The 27263-nt window shown below is 39.0% G+C and overlaps 1 protein-coding gene across 4 annotated transcripts in view; it reads right to left on the bottom strand.

The window, feature by feature from the left end:
- map3k21 (mitogen-activated protein kinase kinase kinase 21) overlaps positions 1 to 27263 on the bottom strand; it is a 34679-nt gene that overhangs the window by 4959 nt on the left and 2457 nt on the right. For 3 of the 4 annotated variants that reach the window (XM_037781941.1, XM_037781939.1, XM_037781942.1), the window contains exons 2-7: positions 8779 to 8959; positions 8465 to 8613; positions 7063 to 7238; positions 4679 to 4919; positions 3776 to 3898; positions 691 to 786 (exon numbers count right to left, since the gene is read on the bottom strand). In XM_037781941.1, the coding sequence (XP_037637869.1) occupies positions 691 to 786; positions 3776 to 3898; positions 4679 to 4919; positions 7063 to 7238; positions 8465 to 8613; positions 8779 to 8959 (966 nt within the window). The remainder of the gene's footprint in view (positions 1 to 690; positions 787 to 3775; positions 3899 to 4678; positions 4920 to 7062; positions 7239 to 8464; positions 8614 to 8778; positions 8960 to 27263) is intronic. The other variant, XM_037781940.1, reaches the window with a different exon arrangement.

Raw genomic sequence — 27263 nt, 5'->3', positions numbered from 1 at the left:
ACTCAAACAACTGCAGCAAAGTCTTGTCAGAGAAACCACGTACGGCCCTGACAGGGAACCTGGTGTAGACATGTTAGTAAGATTATTAAAAAGTTATTATGCCATCTGTAAAGTCCCAGTAGTAATCTTTCTCTAGAAATGGTTCCTTTTCATAAAAGAAAAATATCACCAATGTATATTAATTCTGAAAATGTAAATCAATAGTCACCAAACACCCAAAAAGCAGCAGTTAGAAAAGCTTCTTACAGCTGTGGGTTAGTCATTGTGAAGGTGTGAAGGAAGGGAGGATCCACCAAAGATGTCAGCGCAACAGACTTGGGCCAAAATTCCCATGACTAGGAAAATGTGTTAATTAACAGCACTACCAATATGTTTTTTTAAAAGCTCCAATTATTTAATTCAAACCACATAATAAAAGATGTTTCAAAAACAACAGACTGGCCCAAGTATGTGGCATAAACCTCATCACTGTTACTAGAGTACCTGTGAAACAATTTCAACAGCAGCAAACACCAAAATCTTGTTATGATCCACACAGCAGGAAAACCTCGTCAATCAACACATAAAATCAACGCTGATGGGAAGCTGTTAGGTATCAAACCCTTTCAATTGTCAGTTAGCCAAACATCACATGCAGCAGTTGGTGCTGTTAGTCACACCCACGCTGCATGTGGGTAGCCAATAGCTTGCCTTTCCTCCTGAGCCCATAGGAGTTTGTGAGCTCGCTGGTCAGATCAACATCCTGTTGGTAAACATACAAACTGTCCCTCCGCATGTGGGATGTCACTGAGGAGGGAAACATACATGTTACCTCTAACCGACAGGAGCGCTATGGAACAAGTAGTTGACATACTCAATTTAACTTTATTCAGACACACCGGTCCATATCAGCATAAAACTAATACAATACGAGGACAACAACTCAGAGATATAATCATTGCAATCCACAGTGATTAAAACACACATTTGTTCCACTGTTTCCAAAAACAAGAGGAATATCTTGTGTATTGTGTACTTATACTAAGCTAGGAGCATATTATTAAATATGCTGTGAAACAGTACATTTAAAGCTGCAGTAGGCAACTTTGGAGAAACCATAAAATGTATATAGGGATGGATGACGCGTCTCCACTTCCTCCCTCTGTACAAAAGTGAAGCCAAAATATCCCAGAGATTTTTACATAATTTGGAGCCAGAATTTGTGCAGTAGTGATCGGGGGGCTGGAGACGCGGTATCGAGGAACCCGCCCGAGTCAATCACGAGCCGAGCTCGGCCACAGCTTGTTAGCGTGAGCCACCTAGCTGCTACGTTATCACCACGGTAGCTGTTTGGTTGGAAAGACAACTAACCATAATATCGCTCTAACTACATTTCTGATCAAATTAACATGTTCTATTACACAGACTTGTGACGTCTCGTGCAATTCCCGAGCCTCCGGCTTTATGACTACTTCACTCAAAGCAGCTGTCAATCACAGCTGTCAATCATGACGTCCCATCCTCTTTGTGTAGCATCAAATAACTAATTAAAACCAAACTTATCTGAAAAGTGAACACTTGAACATACATCAGCGTGATATGAACTACCTAAAATGACAGGAACCATTATTGGGAAAAATTTATTTGACGTGTACTTTGACTTCTTAGTTTGACCCCATGTCCCATCCGCTAACAAGCAGGAGGCAGGATTTATGACCTATACTGCAGCCAGCCACCAGGGGGCAATCGAGATGTTTTGGCTTCACTTTTGGGGAGCTGTCATGTCGTCCATCTGTATATACAGTCTATGGGAGAAACCAGAAAGAGTACGCTAGATTTTTAAAGGTTGATGCTGGAATGGACGATCCGGGGGGACGCTTGCCTAATGCGCCTCCTATCCCCTGACCAATAGACTATCCTAACCCTAACTATTTGTCCCTCTGGGCCATCCATTCTAGCATCAACCATTTTGAAGGTATCCAACCGAAAAAATCCCAACCCCTCCTTTCAGGCCTCCTTCTAAAGCCACTCGCCATAAACACATGAACATGCACTGCCTGACTATTGCTGGAGGACGAGTCTACGAGAAATTAATTAACATGTAAGAAAACGCCTAACATTATCATAATGAACATAAACAAGTCAATGTCAATGAGCAACACGTCTTTTGGTTTAATTAACGGCATTCATGTTTAAGGATTCTGTTATTCTACAGTATTGTCGCTTGTATTGTAATTGAGTAAAAAACATTTTCCAAAAGGTTATTATGTCTGCTGGAGAGCGAAACAAACGCTTACTACCACGACCACTCTGGAAGCTGTTTCAGGTATTTTTGAAGGGGAATTATTTCAGTGTAGGTGTGTGTCAGTAAAGTGTGGGATCCAGCAGGTGGTGTCCTTTCACCAGGTCAGTGGGGAGGCTCTCCTTCTCTCAACGCCACCACCACCACAACCCTCCCGTCAGCCGGGCCAGCAGCAGGCGGCGGGGAGCTGGAGCCCTCAGCCTCTTTGTTTCTCCGTCCCTCCACCCGACAACGCAAACTGTCAGCCCTCATTTTTCAGTACCTGCAGATCCTCTTCATCTAAACATCCATTTATCTGTCTCGCCCATCAATCCATCCATGAATCCATCCGAGCTTCCTCGCTTGGTCCATGTTTATAATCCCGAGGAGTTAAAAAAAATTAAATAATCTAGAATTACCGCCTCGTGATTGTATGCCTCCGTCAGTCAAGTTGCAGTTTATATCCAAAATGTCAACACTTCATCATTTTATCCTATTAGACATTTGTGTGAAATTGTCATAACTAACATATAATTATTCTTGAATTATGGCCAAAACATGTTTTGTGAGGTCAAAGTGACCTTTGATCACCAAAATCTAATCAGTTCATCCTTGAGTCCAGGTCAACGTTTGTGCCAAATCGGAAGAAATTCCCTCCAGGCATTCCTGAGATATCGCGTTTGTACGAACGGACAGACAACCCGAAAACATAACACCTCCATCCACGGCTGTCGCCAGCGCGGAGGCATAAAAAATTAATATCCCAATCCAAAAATTGAAAACTGAATACCTTCCCAACCAACCAACGAATATCCAAATAATCACGTGACCAGCTCTAGTAAAGAAAGTATAATTGTAATTGAAAAGTATGTATATGTGGGGATATATGCAAAGGCATGAACGTATGTTTGTACATATATATTTGTGTATCTGTATGTCTCTGTGTGGAATACATACACAGGTCGTCCTGGACAATAAACACCATTTTTCTAATCTTATAACTCAAAGCAAGACAAAACAGGTCCATATAAAATGGGCCATTTTGCAGAATACTGATCACATCAACCATCTCCATTAGGTCTGATCATAACAAATACAGTGATTCTGAGCAACAATCTGCGCCCTTTGTCTGAATATCTACCATAAATGCTCAAGAGGAATTTGTTCCAGTTATTGCAAGAGCGTTGGTGCGCGACTAACAACATCATCAAACTGTTCAAACAACTGGCTGACTGCTTGTGGCTCTGGAGCTTTTGTTCATAGAGCCCTTGTCATTGTGACACTGTTCCCATGTTCCCAGTTCCCATGAAATACTCAGAGAGTTGATGTGATTTCTTCAGTAACTCAATAGTTATATTTTTAAATAAGCAGATTTGACTTAATCCAGGCCAAGAAAAAACAGTACACAACCACAAGAAGAGTGACAAGGAGGTGGAGGAGACAATCAGGCCTCGCCTTAAGGAAAACTAGAACTAGCACCGGCCGCGCGGAGGCATAAAAACAGACAGAACTTACGCTGAATGGCTCGTAGCCGGGGGATGAGTGTGGGACTGCTGGGAGGAGAGGAGCTGGTGCAATGAAGGCTTCGTCTCTTATCCATGGAAGGCGACGCCTGCACGGTGATCTTATGCTGGAAGTCTACAAAATGCAACACGCACATACGGTCATTACAATCTCAAAATAGTTACAGTTAGAGAGATCACACACCAACATGTATGTTTTTACTTTTGTATATACTAGATGGTGATTTGACAGTGTCAATTTCCCACCAAATGGCTTTACAAATCTCTGAAATATTCTGGTGTACAGAAGATCAAACACTGGAATGGTTGTTTAATTTGGATATTAAAGTCTGCTAACTTTGTCTCAAAAGCCTGGAAAAAGAATATTACTGTACTTCTTTATAATACTGCAGAAATCCACTATGTTTTGTCATTGGTTTATTAATTTAGTTGTAGTCGTAAAAATGATACAAACTGGTGCATGTTTGTTGAAAACAAAACAGTTCTAGATGTGATTTATATGAATTTGCTCACAATTTTGTTCACTGTGTTATGAAATTAAACATTTTAACGAGACACTCAGAATGGCTTTAATACTGTACTTTTACAACCGTATTTAAGTATTTCGTTACAATTCTTCCCATTTAGGATCTAAATCAGCTTATACACTGCTTGACATAGTGGATATACTGTAGACAGTATCTGACAAGGGACGCAGCATGAACATGCTATTTGCTTATGTAGAGTACCCACTGGATATTGCTTTGTCAGGGAACATCTCATATTAACCGCTTGTAATTTCCATCTCAAGGTTGGACGCAGTAACAATTCAGCAAGCTCTTTTCACCACTCGCAATAGAAGACCAACAATCTAAATATGAAACCAAGTCAAGACTGGTTCGGTCTGTTCTCTCACCTGAGGGCAGGCTGATGCGGTTTCCATCCTTCAGTTTGAGGCGAGAACGTTTGAATTTGCCTTTCCTCTTCTTTACGTTGGGCTTGTCTTTGTTGAGCTGGAGGATGAGGATGTTGAGCTCTCTCTCCAGCACGTTGATCTCCCGCTCTGCCAGCTGCTGCTCCCGCCGCTTCAGCAGCTCCTCCTGAGACTTCTGCTGGAGGGCGGCCCGTGTAAGCTCCTCTTCTCTGGAACGCAGCTCCTGGAAGAACCAGGAATTAAGACACATATATGTTTAAATTGGAAGACAGACTTCTGTTGTCATAATCTCCTGGGTACCAGAGAGGGATGATAATTTTGAAAAATGTTCTTAACCGATAACCGACCCTCGTTAACCGATTATTAACCGTTAACTGACAAGATTTGTGCCTCGCATGCAGCGGTGCGCCAGCTGCAGTGTATGAGCACAACAGACAACTCAGTCCCCAGTTCACCCGTCCGGGAGCGTTAACTTAGCAGCCACGCTGCAGTAAAGGTCTCCACCGCACATTTAGTTTAGTTTAGCAGGTTGTCAGCTGTATGTCTGCCCGGCATAACTTTAGCGAGTGTTTGACAAACAGTGTGTGTATTTGTACTACGTTAGCAGCTGTAGCATTGCCGGAGGCTTAGTGCTCGCCGCCGCCACACACGTACAGTCTGCGTAACTTTAGCGAGTGTCCGACAGACCGCGCCTGTGTGTTGGCGGTGAGTGTGAGGTTGTTGGTGGCGTTATAGCTGTGAACGTAGGTGTAGCAGTGTACGTACAGTTTAATTAATTTTTTTTTCGGTGGAATACTCCTTTAATGAACAAACCAACATTTATGGGATAATATTGGCATTGTTTAGAGGGAAAGTGCCTTTTGGATCCAGAAGGTATTTTTCTCACCCTCTCAGGATTATTATCACAGTTGGGAATTAGAAGCAGCCACCAGCCAAATGCTGGTAGATTTTGGAACCCACCAGCCACAGTGGCAGGTGGACAAAAAAGTTCTCATGTAACAAGAGAAAAGCTCCTTGCATGCATACAAAGACGGACAGGAGTGTTAGCCGTCTATTAGATAACTCCTTCCACAACAAGTTGGTTTCAGGAGATTACTGCCTGCTGTTTCAAGCCGTGTTACAAAGCTAACCAGTCTTGTCTCCTCCCATGGCTTACTCTTTCTTCATTCCCTCCATTTTGTCTTTAATTGCTCTCAGCTGAGTAATAATAATCCTTACTGGATGACTTCCATAAAGCAGCTTTACAGTCAAGCCACTTCAGCCACCCACCTAGACACAGATTACTGTGAGACGTTTACAGGAAATCTGCTGATGTAGTGGTTAATTCTACGAGAAATCTTATGAAATTTGCGATGGGAAAATGTTAGATAATGCTCAAAGCTATTCATTCCTTTCTTCTCTTGACTTATGAAAGCTTTACATACCGAGCAAACTTTATAGGCTTTTTATGTCATGGTGCAGGTTAAGTGTTTAAGTGATTCATTTGGATGTTTGGGAGTACACACACATGTTAAAAAGGTGGTTTAGCATAACTGAACAGGTAGAATACATAAATATATAATACAAAGTAGATCAAATTCTTAAATATATAGGCACAAATTAAGTCTCTTAAAACAAAAAACAACACCTGTCAAGTTTTTAATATCTGTGTCATTCAGTTCACCATTCGTTGCCCCAGCTGTGTGTGCTGATCCTGCTGTTTCTACAAACACTAATTAACCCCCCTCTTTAAGCCAGCGATGGGAGACTTATACAGGAAGCAGATTAAGGTCTTAACAAGGGGAAGTACGCTAAAGCACCTCGGCATTAATGACTCGTTTTGTTAAACGCGCGATTAGCTTTTCCACTGAAAGTAACCAATTAAGCTTTTTAGTCCGTAAAAAGCTGTCCCCAGCGATTCTGCATGTTTAGACCAAATCTCAATAATAGATTAGTCAACATTTATTATCACTAAAAAAATAAAAGAGCAGAGAATAGTACAAGAAGGATAGGAGGTCTGAACACGTTAGTTAATGCTGGCTAACTTATTAATTACTTTTATCAACGATTCTTTTCTCACACACGTTTATATGATCATTCGTATAGCTGGATGTCATAAACTTTCTCTGTATGTTTGATTCTGAAAGCATCATTTCCTCTCTCGCAAGAGCCTCGAATTACAGTTTGTCATCTCAAATGTATGTGATATCTCTATTCTGGCACCCAACAACACAGCAAGATGACATTTTCGATGTGTACCTTTAGCCCACTGGTAGTGTTTGCCTCCAGTCTTTCCTTTGTTTTGTCTCCAGCCAACACTGTGCCGTTATTATGATGTTGACACAAAAAGAGTCTATTGATGTTTGTGTTTCATCACTCTGCCCTACCTTCTCTTTGGTCCTGAGCTCATCAAACATCTCCTGGATCTCCACCCGCCAGTCGTCCTGCATGCTGTGGAAGGAGTCCTGGGGCATGGTGGCCATCACTGCCTCCTCGATGGCCGACAGCTGCTCCAGGATGCAGGAGAAGGAGGGACGCACGTGGGGGTCCTGGTCCCAGCACTCTGGACACACACATTGCAGTGTAAATATTGACACATTAACAAACACAGTCAACAGCGTGTATATGTTTTGCTCCAGCAAGCAAAGTTTCCCAAACAATATTATTGACAACAGGCCCAGAGGCCAACTTTAGTAAAAAAGTGACAAAAAAAGGGCTCCACACAAAACCTGTAAAAGAAACTCACTGCATTAAACCCACTACCACACATATAATGTCTACCATCTATACAGCTACTGAAAATAAATCCTTATGTGAAGAAGAATTTAACTAAATGTCAAAGGTCCTTGTGTGTACCGTTACGTTAAGGTACATAACCATTAGCTATACAAACAGGCAAGTTTAATGGTTGTCCCATGTTATTTAGGTGAGACTGTAGACAAAGTACATTTTATGTTTTATTGTTAATAATATGGTTATTTAAAAGGAACAGTGCGTAGCATTTAGAGGGATACTGACTTAACCTAAAATGCATAAAAATGTGTGAAATAATTCAACTGTGCAATACTCTGTCATTAATAGTGCATTTATATTATTATTTAATTATTATTTATACCATTCTGGCATTTATATTTAACACACCTAATAGAACCTACTTCTCAGCATTTTGTATTTACTTATTTGCACTGTGTTTATTTGTTATATATTACACGTCGTAATGCAAGTATTTGTACATATTTCATATTTCTTACATTCTCATTTCTTATGTTTAATTTTACTACTTACTTATATTTCTTTACATATATTGTGTTTATATTGTAGCATTATGTCCATAATTTACATGTTACTTACTCCTTTATTTCCATTTTGTTTATATAAGAGCAACACCCCAATTTCTATTTAGTATTTCTGATTCTGATCTATTGGTAGAAATGGAATATAATATTATTACAGAACCTTTTTTGTGACAGACTTTACAGATACAGAGACTATTCTCAGATCAATTATCATTTGCAGTCTTTACAAACTGTTAGTTGTTTTGCGTGTTTTATAGCTTCATGTACTATGGCTTCCTTGGAATAAAATTTCTGGATCATTATATGACATTATTTTTAACAAATAAAAACTTACCACTAAGATATTATTTTCTAATAATACAATTAATTTAACTCCCCAGGGATTTGGTCATAATGTATAGGTCAATCAAAACAATAATAAAAAAGATCCTGAAATGTTTTCAGGACATGCTTTCCTACATTCTGCAGTAATATTGTTATGTTACACATTTACCTTCCATGAGCTTGGCGAAGGGTTCAGGGCAAGTGGAGGGGATCGGTAGAGTTAATTTATTGACCGCCACGCCGTAAGCAACAGCCAGGCCGTCTATCCCACGATATGGCACCTCCCCTGTTAACAGCTCCCACAGCAAGACACCGTAGCTGGTGTTTATGACGCACATACAAAGAAAATAAAAAGAAAGTAAAAGGAAAGTAAAGGAGAGGGGGGGGGGATATTAAACAAAGGAATGAGTAATGATGTCAGACAAATGTGTAAGAGTAGATATTTTATTCTTGGGTCTGTGTTTAGTGTCGTATTTGTCATACCTCCAGACGTCACTGCCTTTGGAGAAGAGGGATGACTTGATGACCTCGGGGGCCATCCAGGAGTAGGTGCCTGCGGCTGACATTTTTGTGGTTCTGTGCCACTCCCTGGCCAGGCCGAAATCTGTGATCTTCAAGGTCTTCCTCCCGATGTCGTCATTCTCAATCGTTTCGAGTAATAAAACTGGAAAAAGAGAGGGATACATTAGAGAGGGGCCATGGAAGTGACTGGGAGTGGGATGAGGGCAAAAAAGGAAGATGAATATAGATACATGAGGAAAGGGAATAACAAGCGATGAGTGATTGAGAGAAAAGGAAAAGTGGAAAGACAGGATTGGGATGAAAGTGACAGATGTGAGGGGGATAGAAGAGAAAGGAGAAAGACGAGTGAGAGAGAAAAAGATACAAAGAGTGGGGGGACAGACAGAGAGGCGGCCATGCAGGTAAGGAGATGATAGTCGATATTCAACAAGGCCAACAGAGGTATGCAGGTCATTTATTACTGTAATAACAGAAGGTTGACAGCGTCACAAAGCCCCTGTCCTCAGGTCCTAAAACTGTTTAACACATTAAAGACAGCCGGAACCCTCCAAACCTGCCTGTAACACTACACCTGGCCTGAGAACCCTGCCACGGCGAAGCCACAACCCACTGTCGTGCAAAGTCAAGTTTTACTCACCAATTTAATATTAGTGTTCCTGTTCCTGAAACCCCCTATACGTTCTTATATAAACAGATGTGTATCATTTTAGACCAGTTTCAGCTCAGTTAGATAAACATTACTCAAATTCCTTTTAGTCATGATACAACAAAATCAAGTTTGCTACTCAATTCAATTAAAGAAAATGCCCAAAAAGGAAAAAAAAAAATCAAAGATTGCCTAACTATAAAATCTCGCATTCACACCAACAGCAAATTATCGCCTTGCTTTACTCGCACAAGTTGGATTGCCAGGATCATTTGTGTTCATTTGCGTTAATCGCGCTAGAAGCGTCGGAGAGGAGAAGGAGCTTGTCTTCATAGACCACAACTTTTCTTTCCGCCATTTCCGCCATCAACCACGGAAGAAATAACCACTGTTGCTGCTTTGTACGTGTTGTGGAAGTCCCAGATATGTCAGAAAAACAAACGCCTTCGTGTCTGGGTTCTTGGCTGTATTCGAATACAATGTCATTGCACTGACTGTATCTAACAAGCCACACGTCGCTACTGCGGTATGAACCCAAAAGAAACAGATTGATTTAATTGCAATAAACAGAACAAAAGGATGCCGAAATAACTAATTAATTAATGCTTTGTCAGGTCTGTCCGCAAGACGACAATCAAACAACTTTTAAAATGCTTGTTTTCTGAATGGAGTTTCGGATCAATCAGTGCCAGGCTATGCTAACATTGTAGCTGCTCCATCATCACTCAGCATAACGTCATCTAGGCATAAATACGGCAGCAACATTGTTGTAAAAGCATCAAAAGGTTTCTGAAATAACTACATAATAATGACAATTTGTAAACAGTCTGAATTCATGCTTTGTCCACAAGACGACAAGCAAACAACTTTTAAAATGCTTGTTTTCGATCAGTGCCAGGCTATGCAGCTGCTCCATCAACACTCAAGATGAAGTCATCTAGGCATAAATACGGCAGCATCATTATTGTTTATACCATAGACAGTCTGTGGTTTATACACATACATTTATATACAGTATTTCGTTTGGTCTCTGTACAAATATGATGTACTATCGTAGCTCTGGGTCCCATAGACAGCTACAATATCTATTTCCTCCATTTCTGATTCAATGTCAGGACATCAGTGACAACAGGAGGAGAATCTCAAAACTGATAGGCTTTCGCAACACAGCGTCATGCAAATTTCTAGCTCGAGCTGAAATTTTTCAAGACACGCAAAAACGCGAATGACGCAAATTTTTATCCATTGATTAATTGTTACAAAGTCAAAAAGTAGTGAAAAACGTCCAATACAATAATGTGAAGCCCAAGGTGACGTCTTTGAATGTCTTGTTTTGTCCAACCAACAGTCCACAACTTACATTAAAAGGTACTCAGTAAAACAGAAAGCAGAAAATCCTCAAAATTGGGAAACTGAAATTAGGGAACGTTTGTTATGTTTGCTAGAAGAAAAAGAAAAAAAAAGACATAAACAATTAATTGATTATCAATATAGTAGTTGCCGATTCATTTTCTGTTGATCGACTAATCGATTGTTTCAGAAAAATGGACGAATCTGAGTGAAAAATACAGAAATGCAACCAAGGGAAACTTGGATTATGATAAAGTAAAATGCACAAAAATAACATTTAACAACCAAAAATAAAGGAAGCAAGTAAGTAATTTTCAGTGCAGTAGAGCAAAGAGATAAGGGTAAATTTATTTTTGATTTAAGCTTTTTAAACCTGTGCCACCCACAACCTGGTGATGACTGGAGAGTAGTAACATTTCTACTGTCCAATGCTTCCTTTCAACAGGAATAAACCTGCTCTCTGTACACAACAACTGCCAAATAATATTGTTATCTCTTTGACAACAAGAAGCAGCCTTTTCCATGAAGCCGTGTGTATCAACAGCCAAAACAGACTCCTTGATCCTTTTGATCCTCTTAGTATTACTTTCAACATTTGTTTTTTCCTCTGCCAAGATCTCCTCACATTACAAACTGTTCCATTTCATTATTTACATGCAGTCCTAACACTGCAGGTCAATTTGAACCTGTCCTATCAGCTGTGTTGATTCTGCAGAATGCCAAAGCCAGCAGAGAAACTAAAGCTCGAGGTGGTGAAGGTGGTTTGTGGGAGGCACTTAGGTGTTAGGATTAAAACAAACACCCTTGCTGACACATGCACTCTGTGGTAATATTCCCATGGGAAAAAGGGTGCAATGATAAAGATACATAGTGGAGTTTGAGGCATTTGAGTTTCTTCACCTACTGTATCACAATGTACACTTGTACAAGTTACTTAGTTTACAGGATATTATTAAAGGATAAAACAGCTTTCAACAGAGCCGTTGTGATATGTGTGTGTCCAAGTATTACTTGAATGAAGTAGCTGCACAATGTGTGCTATTTTATCATTCACTGACCTTGGACTTCCTCCTCCACAGTAGTACCAAGCTAAAACCTGCTAAAACACACACAAACAAACCTTTTCCACAATTCTCGATCACAGTCATGCGTAAACTTGCACCTATATTACACTTATGTGCGGATTTTTTAACCGTCTGAGACCCAGGTGGAATGGTTTACCTACAGTAAGCATACTGACCTTCAATCCTAGCTAAGAATACATTGTGATTAATTACACAACAAATGTGTCTGGATACAATCTACTGAAAGGTGTATGTGTAGGAGGGATAGAAAGGAGGAGAGCTGTTAACTTCAAGAACAGATAGTGTGGTCAAAAATTGGCTTAGAGACCTTGAGACAGATGCATAAAACTCAACAGACTCCACACTGAAAATCTGTGTATTGTGGAAGTGTATGAGGAAAACTGAAAAAAAAAACACATGTTGCTGACTTTCCTTTGTGCTATGCCCACTCACATAACTGGCCATATATTTGCAACACAAAACAATGACAAATATTGTCCACAAACCCTCACAGGTACTGTATTCAACATAAAAAATATGCTCAAATCTTAACATGGCAAACTGCAGCCCAACAGGCAACAACAGTTGTCAGTGTGTCAGTGTGCTGACTTGACTATGACTTGCCCCAACCTGCATGTGATTATCATAAAGTGGGCATGTCTGTAAAGGGGAGACTCGTGGGTACCCATAGAACCCATTTTCATTCACATATCTTGAGGTCAGAGGTCAAGGGACTCCTCTAAAAATAGATATGCCAATTTTTCCTTGCCAAAATTTGCATAAGTTTGGAGCGTTATTTAGTATGACACAGTTGTTATCAATGGATTCTTTAGCTTTTGTAGTTTCATAGAATACCAGTATCTTCACTCTAGCTTTAAAACTGAGCTCGCTACAACCTTAAAATCGCAAGTCGTGTGCGTTTGTGTCAAAAACATAAAAATACTATATATTAATATAATTTTCCACTTTCACTGTGTTAATTTTTTATACAATATCATAAGCGCCAAACATTCATTAATTTTCTGAATTTTAACCCTTTAAATGACAGTTCACATAATAACAGTGTTGTTTTTTGTTTTTTTTAAATTAGCTCCTGTATACTAAATGCTAGATTGATTTTTTTTTCTTCACAATCTGGGATACTGTATGTCAATGATTAGCAACAACATTGTCTTTGATGCAAACACATAATATAGCAGTAATGCCCCTTGTGGAAACCAGGAAAATAGCATGTATTTGTTCCATAGGGCAAACATAAGAAAATCTCAATCTGGTGGAAAATAATAAAAACTACAATCTTGAAGCCAGGGCTCTGGATTGAAAGCCTGATATAATAGAATGCATGATTTTATGCTGTAATGACCGTGGGATCAAAAATTGTGCTTTTAATGAATTTCAATGGGGACATTTTTGTCCTTATGGGTCTGAGTGTCTGTATTTTCGCTACAGTTTATTTGAGCTTATTACAGGAGTTGAGGTTTAACTACCAAAATTAAAATAATAATAATAATAATAAAAAATAAAAAAAATCACACCCTTACCAAAATGTATGCCATATGCATTAACACAGCCAATAAATCTAAAAAATAAAAAATAAAAAGGCAAAAATGTCCCTAGTGATGCACAAGGGTTAAGTGAAGATGTTCATGCATGCATTCTATTGATGATAATGTAAATGTAATTATATTATTCACCGTTTATTAAGTTGAAAACCTGAAATATTACATACAAATGCTTGTTTTATGTGATTATAAATTAAATATCTTTAGGTGTTGTGTCGTAAGATTGTTGGTCGGAAAAAACAAGCTATTTGATGACGTCAACTTGGGCTTAGAAACTTGTGATGGGCATTTTTCACAATTTTCTGGCATTTTATAGACCAATGGATTCATTGAGAAAATAATTGGCAGATTAATCGATAGTGAAATTGAGTTACTTGCAGCCCAAGATGCAACACAACACAAGCATCACTGTTGTGGTGTAAAGTAAACATTAATGTTGCAAATAAAATGTGTCCATGAATGTGTATTTCTTTATCATATTTCTAATATTCTGCTATCCTCACTCACAAGTTTGTATTTGTTAAGTCTGCTTTAATGTATGCATCATTTATACATATAGCACATTGACTAAAACCACCAAGGACATTTGGCTTGTGTACTGCAAACATAACTGCGTTTTACCACAACAGAAAAGTAACCATTTTACTATTCAACTATCATTCCAAATGATCACAGGAAATGCATAACGGACAATTCCTGCTAATAAACTTGTTCCTATCAAAAACAAATTGTTCTTTAGACGCACTGAAAACACAATTCCCAAGGGTGAAATGATTTCAAGCAGTATTTTAACCGTAGTGTGGCTCCTATGGGTCTCCACTAATAACAGGGGTATTGGTGCCATTACTAGCCTAGGGCATGGAGGGGATCCTCTACCCAGGCTGCAACAATAGGAATTCCATTACAAACAGGTTTCACTAGACCAATGATATACTCCTACTTCCTGTTGTCAAGTCCTCTCTCAGTGATTCCATAGATTCCTCCCAGCAGGCTCAGTAGGTTTATAATGACCTTTGATGGGTTAGTTACACAACCTAGAAGAACAGTGGTTTTGGGATAACCCCGTCTGCGTTGATTGGCCTATAGAATATCATGCCAAATGCTTTCTTTGTAGCGCCATGATACTTCAGTGTCAGCCCTCTAGAAATTTCTGATAAAAGACCTAGCTCCTGTCCACATGACTCCATGCTGACGTGATGCTACAAAAACACCTTTAAACCGCAGCAAGCCATTTTGTTTGGCTGCCAGAGTCTATTAGCAGTAAAGCTAATAACACAACAACACTACAGATACTGCTGGTTGACCTGTGTCATGTGATTTATAAAGGGTTACACATCGTCACCCATTGTATAAATCTATCCAAGCATACAGTGCAGTCTATGAAAATCTAGAAACTAATTATTGTTTCGGCTCTGTACTTTTATCAAAGAATGAACGTCTGTGCAAACGTCATCATCGAAAATTAGGGATCCGATACTGTGCTCATGTACTTCTGTATAAGATATTTAGGGCATTAGTATTACAGTAAACAACTATATGCTATGTAAAGATATAGAGGAGTAATGTCTACCCGAGCAGAGAATGAAGTCACTCTCCCTCTGTATATGTTGTAATCAGAGCTTCTCTGTGCTTTGTTTACACAGCCGGGCCGGCCATGCATGCCTTTTAATGCATGTTAGTGCATGTGAGCGTGCCCCACTGGCTAGCTCACAGCCGGCGCTCTACCCTGCGCTCATACGGCGGTCGGGATGGTGTTACCAGCGTAGCACCCACCCTCCGGTTCCCCCTCAGGTAAACACAGTTAGCTCTGTTAGCACTGTTGCCGTTGTTTGCACTGTTAACTGTTAGCTGCGAGCCGCTGGCTGTGCTGTCGCCATGTTGAGAGCTGTGTGGAGGCAATAGAAATGGTCTGAGTTTTGTATCGAGGACCTTTTATATTACAGCTTAATTTAAGTAGTGCTCAAACACTGACACAATTATGCCCTGTTGAAACAAAGGTGTGTTTCCAATACACATATTTTTGTTTGTCAAAATTTTGTAAAACTGAAAATTGCATAGGTCTCAAACAACAATAAAAAAACTACTTTTGAGGCCATTCTACAACACATCAAACTGCAAAAAAAACTGAAAGGAACTAGACATATCTTAATTATTAAGGTTGTAAATGATGAGCATAATCGTACAATTGGACAAGTCCATTTAACTAATCATGAGATAATATTTTATGTAATAACATAAAAATTGTAAAGGAGAGACTAATCTGTAAAATTAGATAAGTGAGGAAGGAAGAAGCTAAGTTAGGACTCATGGTGTCCTCTTCATGGTCTAACCCTGACTAACCCCCAGCCAACTTTGAAGTCCACCATGACCTCTTCACCCTATTCTAAATTTTCTAAGAAAGGTTAATCTCAGCAGGTTTTCAACAAGAAGCTCCATTTCAAGTTATTTTGTCTAGCCTTGTAATATAAGGCAGACCTTCAGGAAAAAAGCTACATGCTAAAGAGAACATTTTGTTTTATTGAAATTAAGTTATTCTTTAAAAAGTCTCACTTTCAGGCAATTTTTTACATTTTACTTCTGTAACCGAAGCACTTGATCTATGTCTACACGTGCCAAAATTCATATTTAAATAAAAGTAAAGTGCAATATCTCAAATAAAAAAGAGGAAATTACAACAATAGTCTTGTGACAATACATGGAATTGTGGCTTCAAAATTGCATTCAAAAAGCAGAAGAAGATGCCCTGGGTAACTTCTGTGTAGAGTCATCCTAAAATTCATGTGTTCAGGCTAAGTGTAAAGTTAGCACATGCAAAGCCTACACAGCCGAGCTACTGCACAAAATCAGGCTGTGTCTAGTCAGTCTTGAGTATTGTTTTGCTCTTACAGACAATCAAAGGCCTGTTTGGATTGGACGTGTTGAAGAAATGGAGGCGGGGCAATGGTAACCTAATTATTACTTGTGCATCTCATGATTTGAATCCCGTCTAAATATAGGTCATGTCAGTATATTTTAAGAACTGCACACTCCCACTGTTACATGCCAGTAAAAATAGCCAGAGGTTATGGCAAACGCATGAATGCACCAACATCCTTGACTTGAACAAGTTGAATATCAAATATATGAATACATGTGTAAAAAATCATATGGAAGAAATTTAAAAAAAGCAATTTTAGCATTTTTCCTCTTATTTCAAAAATCTTGACTTTGACTATTGATAAAAGTTGTACTGTAAGATACTTGCCCAAAGTATGTCCATACCAGATTTCAAGACTTTAGTCTAGGGATGGTAATTTTAAATTTTTTTTTCAAACCGATAACCGACCCTCGTTAACCGATTTTTGACCGTTAACTGACAAGATTAGTGTGTTACATGCAGCGGTGCTGTGGTTTTAGTGCCTAACAAACCACTCGGCTGCAACGATAAGCTGATGCACAAACTAGTTAAATCCATCATTTATCACCAGCTGCAGTGTATGCGCAAAACCGACAACTGAGTCCCCAGTTTACATGTCCGGGAGAGTTTGCAGCTACGATGCTGCGTGCATTGTTGAGGACACATGCAGCTACTTTCCCAGTAAAAGTCTCCACCACATCAGTTAGTTTAGCTGCAAGGCTGTCAGCTGTGTGTCTGCCCGGTGTAACGGTAGCGAGTGTCCGACAGACCGTGTTTTTGTGCTACATTCGCAGCTGTAGCGTTGCTGGTGGCCTTGTGCTCACCTAATTAGTCAATTAGTCATCTTTTATGCTTTTTCATGCTGAATGGCTTGTTTCTAAGTAACTTATGAGCATTTCTGGTAAACACAAGATTTAAAGTGGTGCTTTTTGTGATTCTTTGTGGAGAAACTCAGTTTTACAGATCTGTCCATTAGATCAACTACTTAGTCTACAAAATGTTGAATGTTAGTTGACTAAGAATTTCTTTGGTTGAGGACAGCCCTAATCATCACTGTTAGATTATAAGGTTTGCCAGTTGCATAAGCTACAGGTGATGTGTGAAACCTGTTTGGTGTAAATGGATCAGATGCTCTAATTCCTGTTTACCTTCAGACTCACCTATGATCTCTTTTTTCCATTGTGCATTGCAAATGTCTTGAGATACTTGCAATCACTGTCTTATAAATCTGTCATGTCTGAAAAGGTTATAACTTCGTATGTTGTTTTTCTGTGCTTTTTCGCAGTATACATCTTACTCTTTTGAAAAGAAAATGTTTTGAAGCGGACAACAGGGCAACGCAACTGGAGATGGATATGCCTCCAAGGCAGAACCCCACCCTCAGTCCAGCCCCCATTTAATTCCCCTTTCCAACAGTGGATCTTCAGGCAGACCCATCTTTCATGGTGGAATAGTGGGAAGATCAGAAGCAGAGCTGCTGCCTTCAAAGCAGGTCCCACGCTTCTTCCCATTGCTTTCTCCCCCTCAAGGTAAAAAAGAAAAAAAAAAAAACTTTCTGGGCAAACATGGCCATTTTCTTCACTCATCAACAAACTAAAAATAACTCAAGTGTAAGTCCCAGCCACTCTGCAGCAGTTGAAATTCCACAAACCAATGATAAATGAAAATTAAAAGCCAGTTTTAGAAAGTTTTGGAAGACACAGCACATTTGCAGTAGACCCGATTCAGTAGGCATTAAATAGTGTGCATTTGTGTGTTAAGTACTTTCACTATATTAAAGACAATTTAACTAACTCCATACCTACAGTATTTCATGCACATTATATCAAATATGCACAGCTAAGAAAACCAACAGTGAGTCTTGAAGCAGTGCTGATCAATGAAATCTCAAACAACCACAAAGCCAGTTCAATTTTTTTTTATCTCTCTGTCTCTCTATCAACAGACAGGGCTGTGTGAAACTGTGCTCCTTACGCTGAAAACACACCAGAGCAGTGGCGAATCGTAGCCTGCAGCGAGCTATGTCTACGGAAAGCTGTAGCTGTTTTGCTGTCAAATGGGGCTAAACTAGAAGTTGGGGATAGTTTAACTTTTAGCGGTGAAGTGCAGCCACAGAGTAACCGCAGCCAATCAGTAAACAGAGTCCTGTTACTCCAATGACATGTTGTGGTTCATGGATCACCACCCAGTTTGTCTGTTGATATGGTATTAAAAATTCGTACTCTCATAACACATTTTCCTTTAAGAATTTTTCACATCATCAACATTACAGTTTAAGTTACATCTTTACAAAACATTTGCTTCCGTGAGTCATCAGGTAAGAGCTAGTTAGCGTTTGTTATTGTTAGCTAATCCTCGACCAAAGCTAATGTTAGCTTATAGATCTTCATATCTAACATAATATTGTGTTTAAAACTGGAAATTTACGATGTGCGTCTAATTACGCAAAGAATAAAGCTGATGTCATGTCTTGGATTTTGGAACAGTAACGTTAACTCTCAGCAAAATGAATAATTTTCCATCAAGTAAGTAATTCAGTTTATGTAACGTTAAGATGAGCTAATGTTGATACACACTCTTTTGAGCGTCTAGCAGCGATTATAGCCTAGTAATGAGATTTTAAGTAACTGGAGACAAAACTGTCTTTTCTACTCCCCGTAGATCATAAATCCTTGAATATAAAAACGAATCGGTTGAGAGATGTAAACATTATAGTGCTTTTTATCCAGAAAAACAGCAGCTCCCCTGTTCACTTGTGTGTGTTTACAGGCCAGTCCTGACCTCCCCACTATGGACGGCGATGCTGATGTATTGCAGCAACAGGCTGAAGGGGCCAATGCGGTATCTACGTATATACATCTATGGGCGAACATGCCATGACCCCGCCACGACTTATAGGACAGGAAATGTAAAAGATATCAAACCATTGACGATGCTTGTAATGTGTCATCTTAGTTGTCGGGCATCTTTGCCTATGTTACAAAGAATTTCTTCCCGCCTGAAACACATGAACCCGCCTCCCGGCCTCAGAAAAATTTTATTATTGCGGCAAGCCGCACTTTGCCACTGCCTGGTGTGTTTTCGGGGTTTTGATACAACTTTTTAATAGAAACTTTGAAATGGCATAATAATCTACGACTGGAGAGATTTCAAATTTAAACATAACCTAAGCATAATCCTGAGGCTTCTTTTACTTTTGTGTGGCATAACTAAGCATTGATGCAACATGGTTTGCTGTAAAAATTCTCAGTGCAGCCTCCTAACTTGACGTGGCAGTATTTTCGTAACTGTGCCAACAGACTAAGCATGAGAGTAAGAGGGCTTCCTGTAGTAAGCAGAAACAAGGCTGCTAAACATTCCCCGACTGGTCTGTCTCTCTCGGTTGAAATGAGAGTGCCCCCAGGCATTCTGGTTGATGGGAAAAGGATCAGGGCTAATGGCTGGCTAAATCCATCTATCATGGTCACGTCTCTCCGGGCCACTTGCTCTTTGTCTGTCCTCTTCCTCTCCTGGCTTGTGTCTGTTTAAGCTTGAATTAACCCATAACTAGGCTAATTAAAACATGCCAAATGTTAAAAGGTGTACAGCCACTACCTTTTGCCGTATTAGCATCTATCAATGTGCTCGGGAGCTACGGAGGGGATTGGTTGATTCGGAAGGCAGCTCTTCTCAGCTGTGGGCCCTTTTCCTTTTCACCCTGCCCTGCAACAATAGGTGCAGTCAGGGAGAGGTCATAAAAAACACAGTGAAAGCATCTCCACTCCTCCTCTCTCCCCTCTGCCCATTCTCTCGTCAGAGAAAAGACAGGCAATAACTGTCTGTGTGTCACCAGGGGTAATTGTGGGAAGCCTGAGAAAAGTTGCCCTGCAACACCTAGTCAAGCTTTGGTAACTTTTCCTCTTCGATTCTACTTACTGCAGAAGTAGAGCAAGACAACGGAAAAATTACAGGAGGAAAAAAAAGAATTCTCTACTCATACTTTTTCTGAGCTACATCAAGCCTAACTGTTTTCTCTCCTGCTGTGAGCTTGCTATGACCCAGTAATGAAAAACTGGGTTTAAGAGGTGTCCTTGGCAATGCTGTTCCCACAGAAGCAGAGTTGTTCACAGGGAGACACAAAACTATAAGACTGTTTAGTATTTTCATACCGAACGATGCAGCAGCGGGAGGACAGGTAAAATGAAATAGAAGCTGCTAGCACTGGTATTGAACCGGTAGTCTGTGTCTTATTTATTCTCTTAATTTGGGTATCAGCACAGAAAATGTGTGATAGGTGCATCCCTTATTTATATCTTTTCAATGCATATTTTCAATTGCAATAGTAGCAACATTTTTAAGACAACCATAGTGAGATAGAAAACTTTAAAGGGACATATTATGCTCATTTTCAGGTTCATACGTGTATCTCCAATAAGCCTGCATGTGACATACAGTAGAAGGGGAGCCAAATCTGAATGGCTTGTTGAATCAGATGCTGTTTTATCTAGCAGCCCACAAAAACTGACTGGGTTGTCTTATTTCAAAGTTTGTGGGTTGGTAAGCACTCTAGATACCCAAATGTATGTGCACAAGCACTGAAAGGGTTTGTTTTTCATGATATGTCCTCTTTAATAAAACTAGATGAAGATCCAACTTTGTGGATGATCACATAAACTGGATTATAGTCATACATTTCATCTGGCAGATGCTTTTGTTCAAAGAAGTGACTTATAGTAAGTGCATTTGTCACTTTCCATAATGATATTGAAGAATCCAGTCTGGACTGTCCTTCCCATGTGGGACATTTTCATCCATGATTGGGACTGTTGCTTCAATGCGATGACACCCAACCAATACTATTGTCATTACTATTATACTCTTATTTAAAATTATGCTTAACATTATTTTATTTCCTTTTTTTAAGCTAAATATATATATATATATATATTTTTTTTTAAATCTCTTTATTTTATTTTTATTTTATTTACTTTATATATTATTTACTACTACTATTATTATTTATTTAATTTGTATTGGAAATTATACTTAAGTTTGCGCATTGTGCTACACATATAGAGATGGAAATACAGGTGCACTAGCCCTAGCACTTTGCCCTGGTTGCTGCGACTACTAAATCAAAATAGGGTTCTTCAATGGCATGATGATTTGCATATGTTTTCTCCGTTTTGTCAGACACAGCGTAATGATGAAGTCTAACAATAGCTTATGATTGATGGGAGAATGCTGTTGCACGTGCTCCAAACTGAATTCCATCAGGTTCATTGGCGTTCGAGCACACATTCCTGGCATACTATCGCTCACACCAAGATGTGAAACTCCAAAGTTTATGTGGGTTATGCATGCTGGCTCGGGACCAGGTTTCAGTGTGATTTCTTGCTCTTATCTACTGCTCTATGAAAACTTCCACTCCTAGTGTGAGGGCGAGTTTAAATCAAAGTTGTAAGATGGGAATATTGGAAGGGTCAATGACAGGATGTAATGAATATGACTAGGATAAACAACAAATTCCCTAAAAGCCTGTTATCAGAAGACCAAAATTAACAATAAATGTATCCTATAAGAAGTATTGTCTGCATTGCCAGAGGCTAATATAACTTATGTATCCAAACCATATGACTCTGCTGACATGCTATTGTATTTAGGGGACATAATCATTCATTACAACATTGCAAGTATAGCTTATTCTTCTTAGCTTGTCAAATTAGCAAGTTGTAAACATGGAACCACAACTCTGCAGTTGTTTCAGACCAAACTAAATTGCCAATATGTATTCTGAATATGTCAATATAACAATACAACAGTAGTAAACAGTAGTTTCTGGATGACAATGGAGCTCTATGGCACACAGGCAGGCTGTGGCTACACAGACAATACTTGTTAACAGGATAAACTATTTGCTGTTTTTTATGTGTTCAGTAAGTTTCTTGATTAATATGAAAAAGAAAAAGTGACACCAGCATTATCCTTAAAAGTTTGAAAACTGCATTGGCCAAAAAGTAGACATCAAAAATAACAAGGAGCAAGAGGGAGCAGAAAGGAACAAGGGAAGGAAGGTAAGTAAGGAGAAAAATAACGAAGTAAGAAGGGAAACCCCCTCAGTTTGTGGCAATAAAAGAGTACCGCTGCTCTCTGGGAGATTAAATATGAACGGAACAAAACAAAACGAGGGCTTTGAGACCCTCCGAGTCCTAGCCATTCTTCTGGCCACAGTAGCCTAGCAACCGCTGCTTGACCAGTCCATTGTGCAAACGTATGTTAAGCTTTTATCCCTCATTAGCAACATTCCTCCCTGCAGGCTGGGATTTTACAGATTAGGTTGAAAAACACAAAAGAGATTGGACAAATCTTGCTGACTTCCAACATATTACTTTACAGGCTAATCATTGATCAAATAGCTGTATGTTTATCTGCGTGGAGCATGTGTACACTGCAAGTTGATAAATGGCAGTCCAAGTAGTGGAATGAAGGTGGAGGAGTTTAGTTGTGTACCTGTCTGTCTGTCTGTCCTGGTTTAGGACAAATACTGGAGTGGAAAAACTTGACAATATATACCAAAATGGAAACACAGCCACACCAACAGACATTTTGCTCATTAATTATTAAAAAAAAGTGACAGATTGCTGATTAACAACCACTTATGTGCAATGTATCCATTTTCTATCTACCCCCCGTGTAGATAATTCTCACTCCTTTTATCCTTTTAGACTGACCGACGCACACTCAACGCCAAGACAAACAGACGACAGTCCCTCACCAGCAGATGCAACAACTTCTCTAAGCTGCATTATTCTTGGTTTTTACTGGGAAAACAACCCAACACACCGCAGGGTGCCATTTGTGTGTTTGTGTGTAGGAGAGAGTCCTTTGTGAACTCACTGCCCTGGTTCAAAGCAAACACATACAGCTTCTTTCATTCTCTCTTTATTTAGATAAGACCGTATATTGACTGCAGATGGCCAGACTTCTGACCCTGGGATGAGCAACTACCTGCATCTAGTAACGGTGCTGGTAGAATTCAATGTCTTTCTTGGTCTCATTTTGTGGTTAACAGCTAAATTAACAACTAGGTTAACAGGAAATCAAGAATGAATTCAGAAAAACTGACATATATTCCACTAACCCACAATCTTATGGTAAAATGTTTGAGTTCCCAGGTTTCACTAGAGCCCAGAACTGCAATAAGCACATTATGAATGGTCTCTCATAAGCTTAATTTTAAATTTTCCCTCTTTACTTTAAGCTAAATGCTGCATATATGTCACAGTGAAGTGGCAGGACAAACACACTGACTTGTGTTCGCAGCACTGTGCCCGTTCGGGGGAGTTTGTTTGTGTATGTTCACCAAACATCCGATTAGCTTAAACAGTCTAAATGGCAGTTAAATCCTCTCTCTCCATCTGCTCTATAATTAACACAAATCTTCCATCTTAAATAAGACTACTTTTAGGGTTGGGCTCGTCTACACTGTTGGCATCATATGCACATAAAATGTATTATTTCAAAGTTTTGTTAAAAATTGTTTGAAAATCAATCTCCAGACACAATGACTGATTGTCCACATTCAAAATGATGTGATGGTTTCATCTTGGAGAGTGAATCAGTTTTATTCTTATGCATACTTACTGTATTACAATACATATTCTAAATTACTGGTATTAGGTCTGTAAGGAGTTTTTTAGATTCATCACAATTTACTTTACTATTTTCTTGTGAGAGGACTGTAAAATTAGTTGTGAGGGTTGGCGAGTTGTGAACTTTTTGTCATGCTTTCACTATTCCTGGCATTTATCAACTTAGATTATATTGTATATACTTCATGTTTGCAGCATAAATGTTATTATAACTGGGCATATGTGTGTTTGACTTGTATAAAGATATTTCATGGCATACACAGGACCCTTCATTATCCAGCCCAGTTGCACAGCAGTTCATGAAATAGTCACAAATTTAATGTATTGCTTCGTGTACAAAGACACAATTTTTTTTTTTTTTAAATTGTGGTGGTCAGCACGAAACTTGAGTTGATTTATTTGTCACGTAACTTCCATACTTAAGTTACAGTACTTCCAGAGTTATTTATACCCAAACCACATCTTTTCCAAAGCCTAACTAAGTAGTTTGTTGCCTAAGCCTAACCAAGTCGATTTATTCCTAAACCTAACTGTTTTATTTTGAAAAGACTGGAGCAGAAATTGACACGTGCGTCACGTGTTGCAGGACATTCATAGTAAAAAGCACGAAAAATATGCTGTTGGAAGTCGTGTCCTGAAAAAAAGGGAAATTTGTGTCTATGTACACGAATCAGATAGATTACATTTTGTGACTATTTAACGAACTGCCGTGACACAGTGTTGACATTATCTGTAAGGCATTAAGAGGAAATCTTTATCTTTTTCAAATCCAATCAAAACGTCTCAATCTGGTGAACATGGAGGGTCTGGTCTGTGTACATTTCACATGTTTGTCTCTACATTCACACATTGACTCTCACAGCTGGAGATAAACAGACATCAGTACACCCGAGACTGCTCCCCACATGGCCCCAGGTTGATAAGTCTCAGATCACAAAGGGAGAAATAGTGTTGGGAGTCATATTACGCACATAAACACACCTGAATTAAAGTGGGTAGCCTGTGTCAGTGGGTATGTGACTCAGACTCTTTTTCTTTATCAAGACCTGTCCATTCATTATTCAGTCCTGGGAAACTAAGGTTTGCTGGCTTGTTGTCAGTTACCAGTCCAAAGAGGAACTAGCACAGAACCAAGTTCCAACTGCACTCAAAGGTGAAACCTGCAAATACTCAATCCAATTTATTTTTTTCCAAACCTGAACAGCTGCAGCAATTGTGAAACTATGCAGACATTCCCTAATGAATGAGCAAACATTCCTGCATCTGAAGTGAATGGTGTTTCTCTATTATTATACTTAAGTTCTCTGTCTTACTTCTTTTTTACCCTATGACCTCTGGTATTAGCTCTGGTTGGTTCAGCACATGGCCTGACAGTGTGGACTGAGTGTGTCTGGCTATGTGTTTGGTAAATCACTGACTTTATTTGAACAACATTTCAGCTTGGATTGGAGAGGGGGCTGGGAAGGTGAGTGTGTGTGTGTGTTTTAAAAGGCTGAGGGGGGTGAGTAAGGGGGAGTATGGGCAAGCCCAGCTGAGCAAACTCTTTATTTCACATCCTCTCGATGGTATCCCCCACCTCTTCATACACCCACAGACCTTTTACGCCTCTTTAAATCCATACTGAGTGTGCTGCACCACTGATGTTTTGAAATATATGTGAATTATGAGTTTTTAGCAACCTTAATTTAGGCTGTAATGGCAAAACTGTGTTTTCCTAATAGGTAAACCATATCATTAATATTATATTAAACAATCACTATCTGTGCAACAGGTTTGGCATGTGGACATGTGTGGAGTATATGGGATTTCAAATAATTATTTTATAAGAAGCTATAGAGTTACTTAACACTAACACAGTTACTCAAGCAAACCTGAACTGCATCAACACGCAACTATAAATAACTATAGTGTGCAATATTAATACAATGAATGTGAATACTTTTGTCTGTGCAATATATCCTTGATGCAATATACACCTCAAGTGCAACTACCTTTGTTTACATTTTATTTATTACATCTACCCTACCTATTTTACAAGTGCAATTACCTCTGTTTACATTACATCTATTTTTTATATTTTATACTTCTAGTGTAACACTTCTGTTTATATTTATTTATTACATCTACTTTACCTGTTTTATTTGCTTTATAACTGTGTGTGTGTTTTATCTGCCTCCTTTAGTTTTGTCAAGTATTTGTTTTAAAGCACTGACCAGAAGTGGCAAACTGTAAATCTCGTTGTATTTAATACAATGACAATAAAGCTTTCTATTCTATTTATTCTGCGATATTCAATGAAAATGACAAACAGTACAGTCAACAGTAGCCTGAGTAAACTTTCAGGTGATCACCTGGTGATCTCCCTCCAGCCAGCTGCCTCCTTATTTAGGTGTTAGGTTTAATTTAAAGGTCCCAAATTATAAAAAAAGTGAGATTTTCATGTTGTTTTTATTATAAAGCAGATTGAAGTGCTATATAAATAATGTGAAAGTATCAATCAGTCAATCCATGGAGAAATACACACAGCCTGTATTCAGAAAATGTGCATTTGAAACAAGCTGTCAGGATTTCTGTCCATTTGTGATGTCACAAATATACAATATTTATACCAAACATAAACATTCTAAATGTATCCCAGTTTGACAATAAAGCTTTCTATTCTATTCTATTCTATAGGAGAATAGGCTACATTTGCAAGTTAATACAATGACAATAAAGCTTTCTATTCTTGAATTGTGATTAGTAATTGGCCTTTTATAACGCTCATTATAACAGTCTTTTACTCATGGATTTTTATCTTGGGTCTCTGTCTGTGGATGTGTGAGATTTTGTTGTCTGCTCTGTTGACCTGTTTTTATTCTGCCTATGTCTGTAAAGCACTTTGGTCAGCTCATGTTGTTTTAAATGTGCTATAGAAATAAATTTGACTTGACTTGACTTATTCTATTCTATAGGAGGATAGGCTGCATGTGCAACAGGTGTATTGGTGAGAACTTTCCCCTAAAGTTAGGTAATTTATCTTATTCTATAGGAGGATATAGGCTACATGTGCAACAGGTGGATTGGTGAGAACTTTCCACTAAAGTTAGGTAATTTATCTTATTCTATAGGAGGATATAGGCTGCATATGCAACAGGTGGATTGGTGAGAACCTTCCCCTAAAGTTAGGTCATTTATCTTATTCTATAGGAGGATAGGCTGCATGTGCAACAGGTGGATTGGTGAGAACTTTCCCCCAAAGTTAGGTAATTTATCTTATTCTATAGGAGGATAGGCTGCATGTGCAACAGGTAGACT

The sequence above is a fragment of the Sebastes umbrosus genome, chromosome 10, assembly GCF_015220745.1.
Source record: "Sebastes umbrosus isolate fSebUmb1 chromosome 10, fSebUmb1.pri, whole genome shotgun sequence".
NCBI classification, from domain to species: Eukaryota; Metazoa; Chordata; class Actinopteri; order Perciformes; family Sebastidae; genus Sebastes; species Sebastes umbrosus.
The sequence above is the reverse complement of the archived record's forward strand: the minus strand, read 5'-3'. Positions and strand labels throughout refer to the sequence as shown.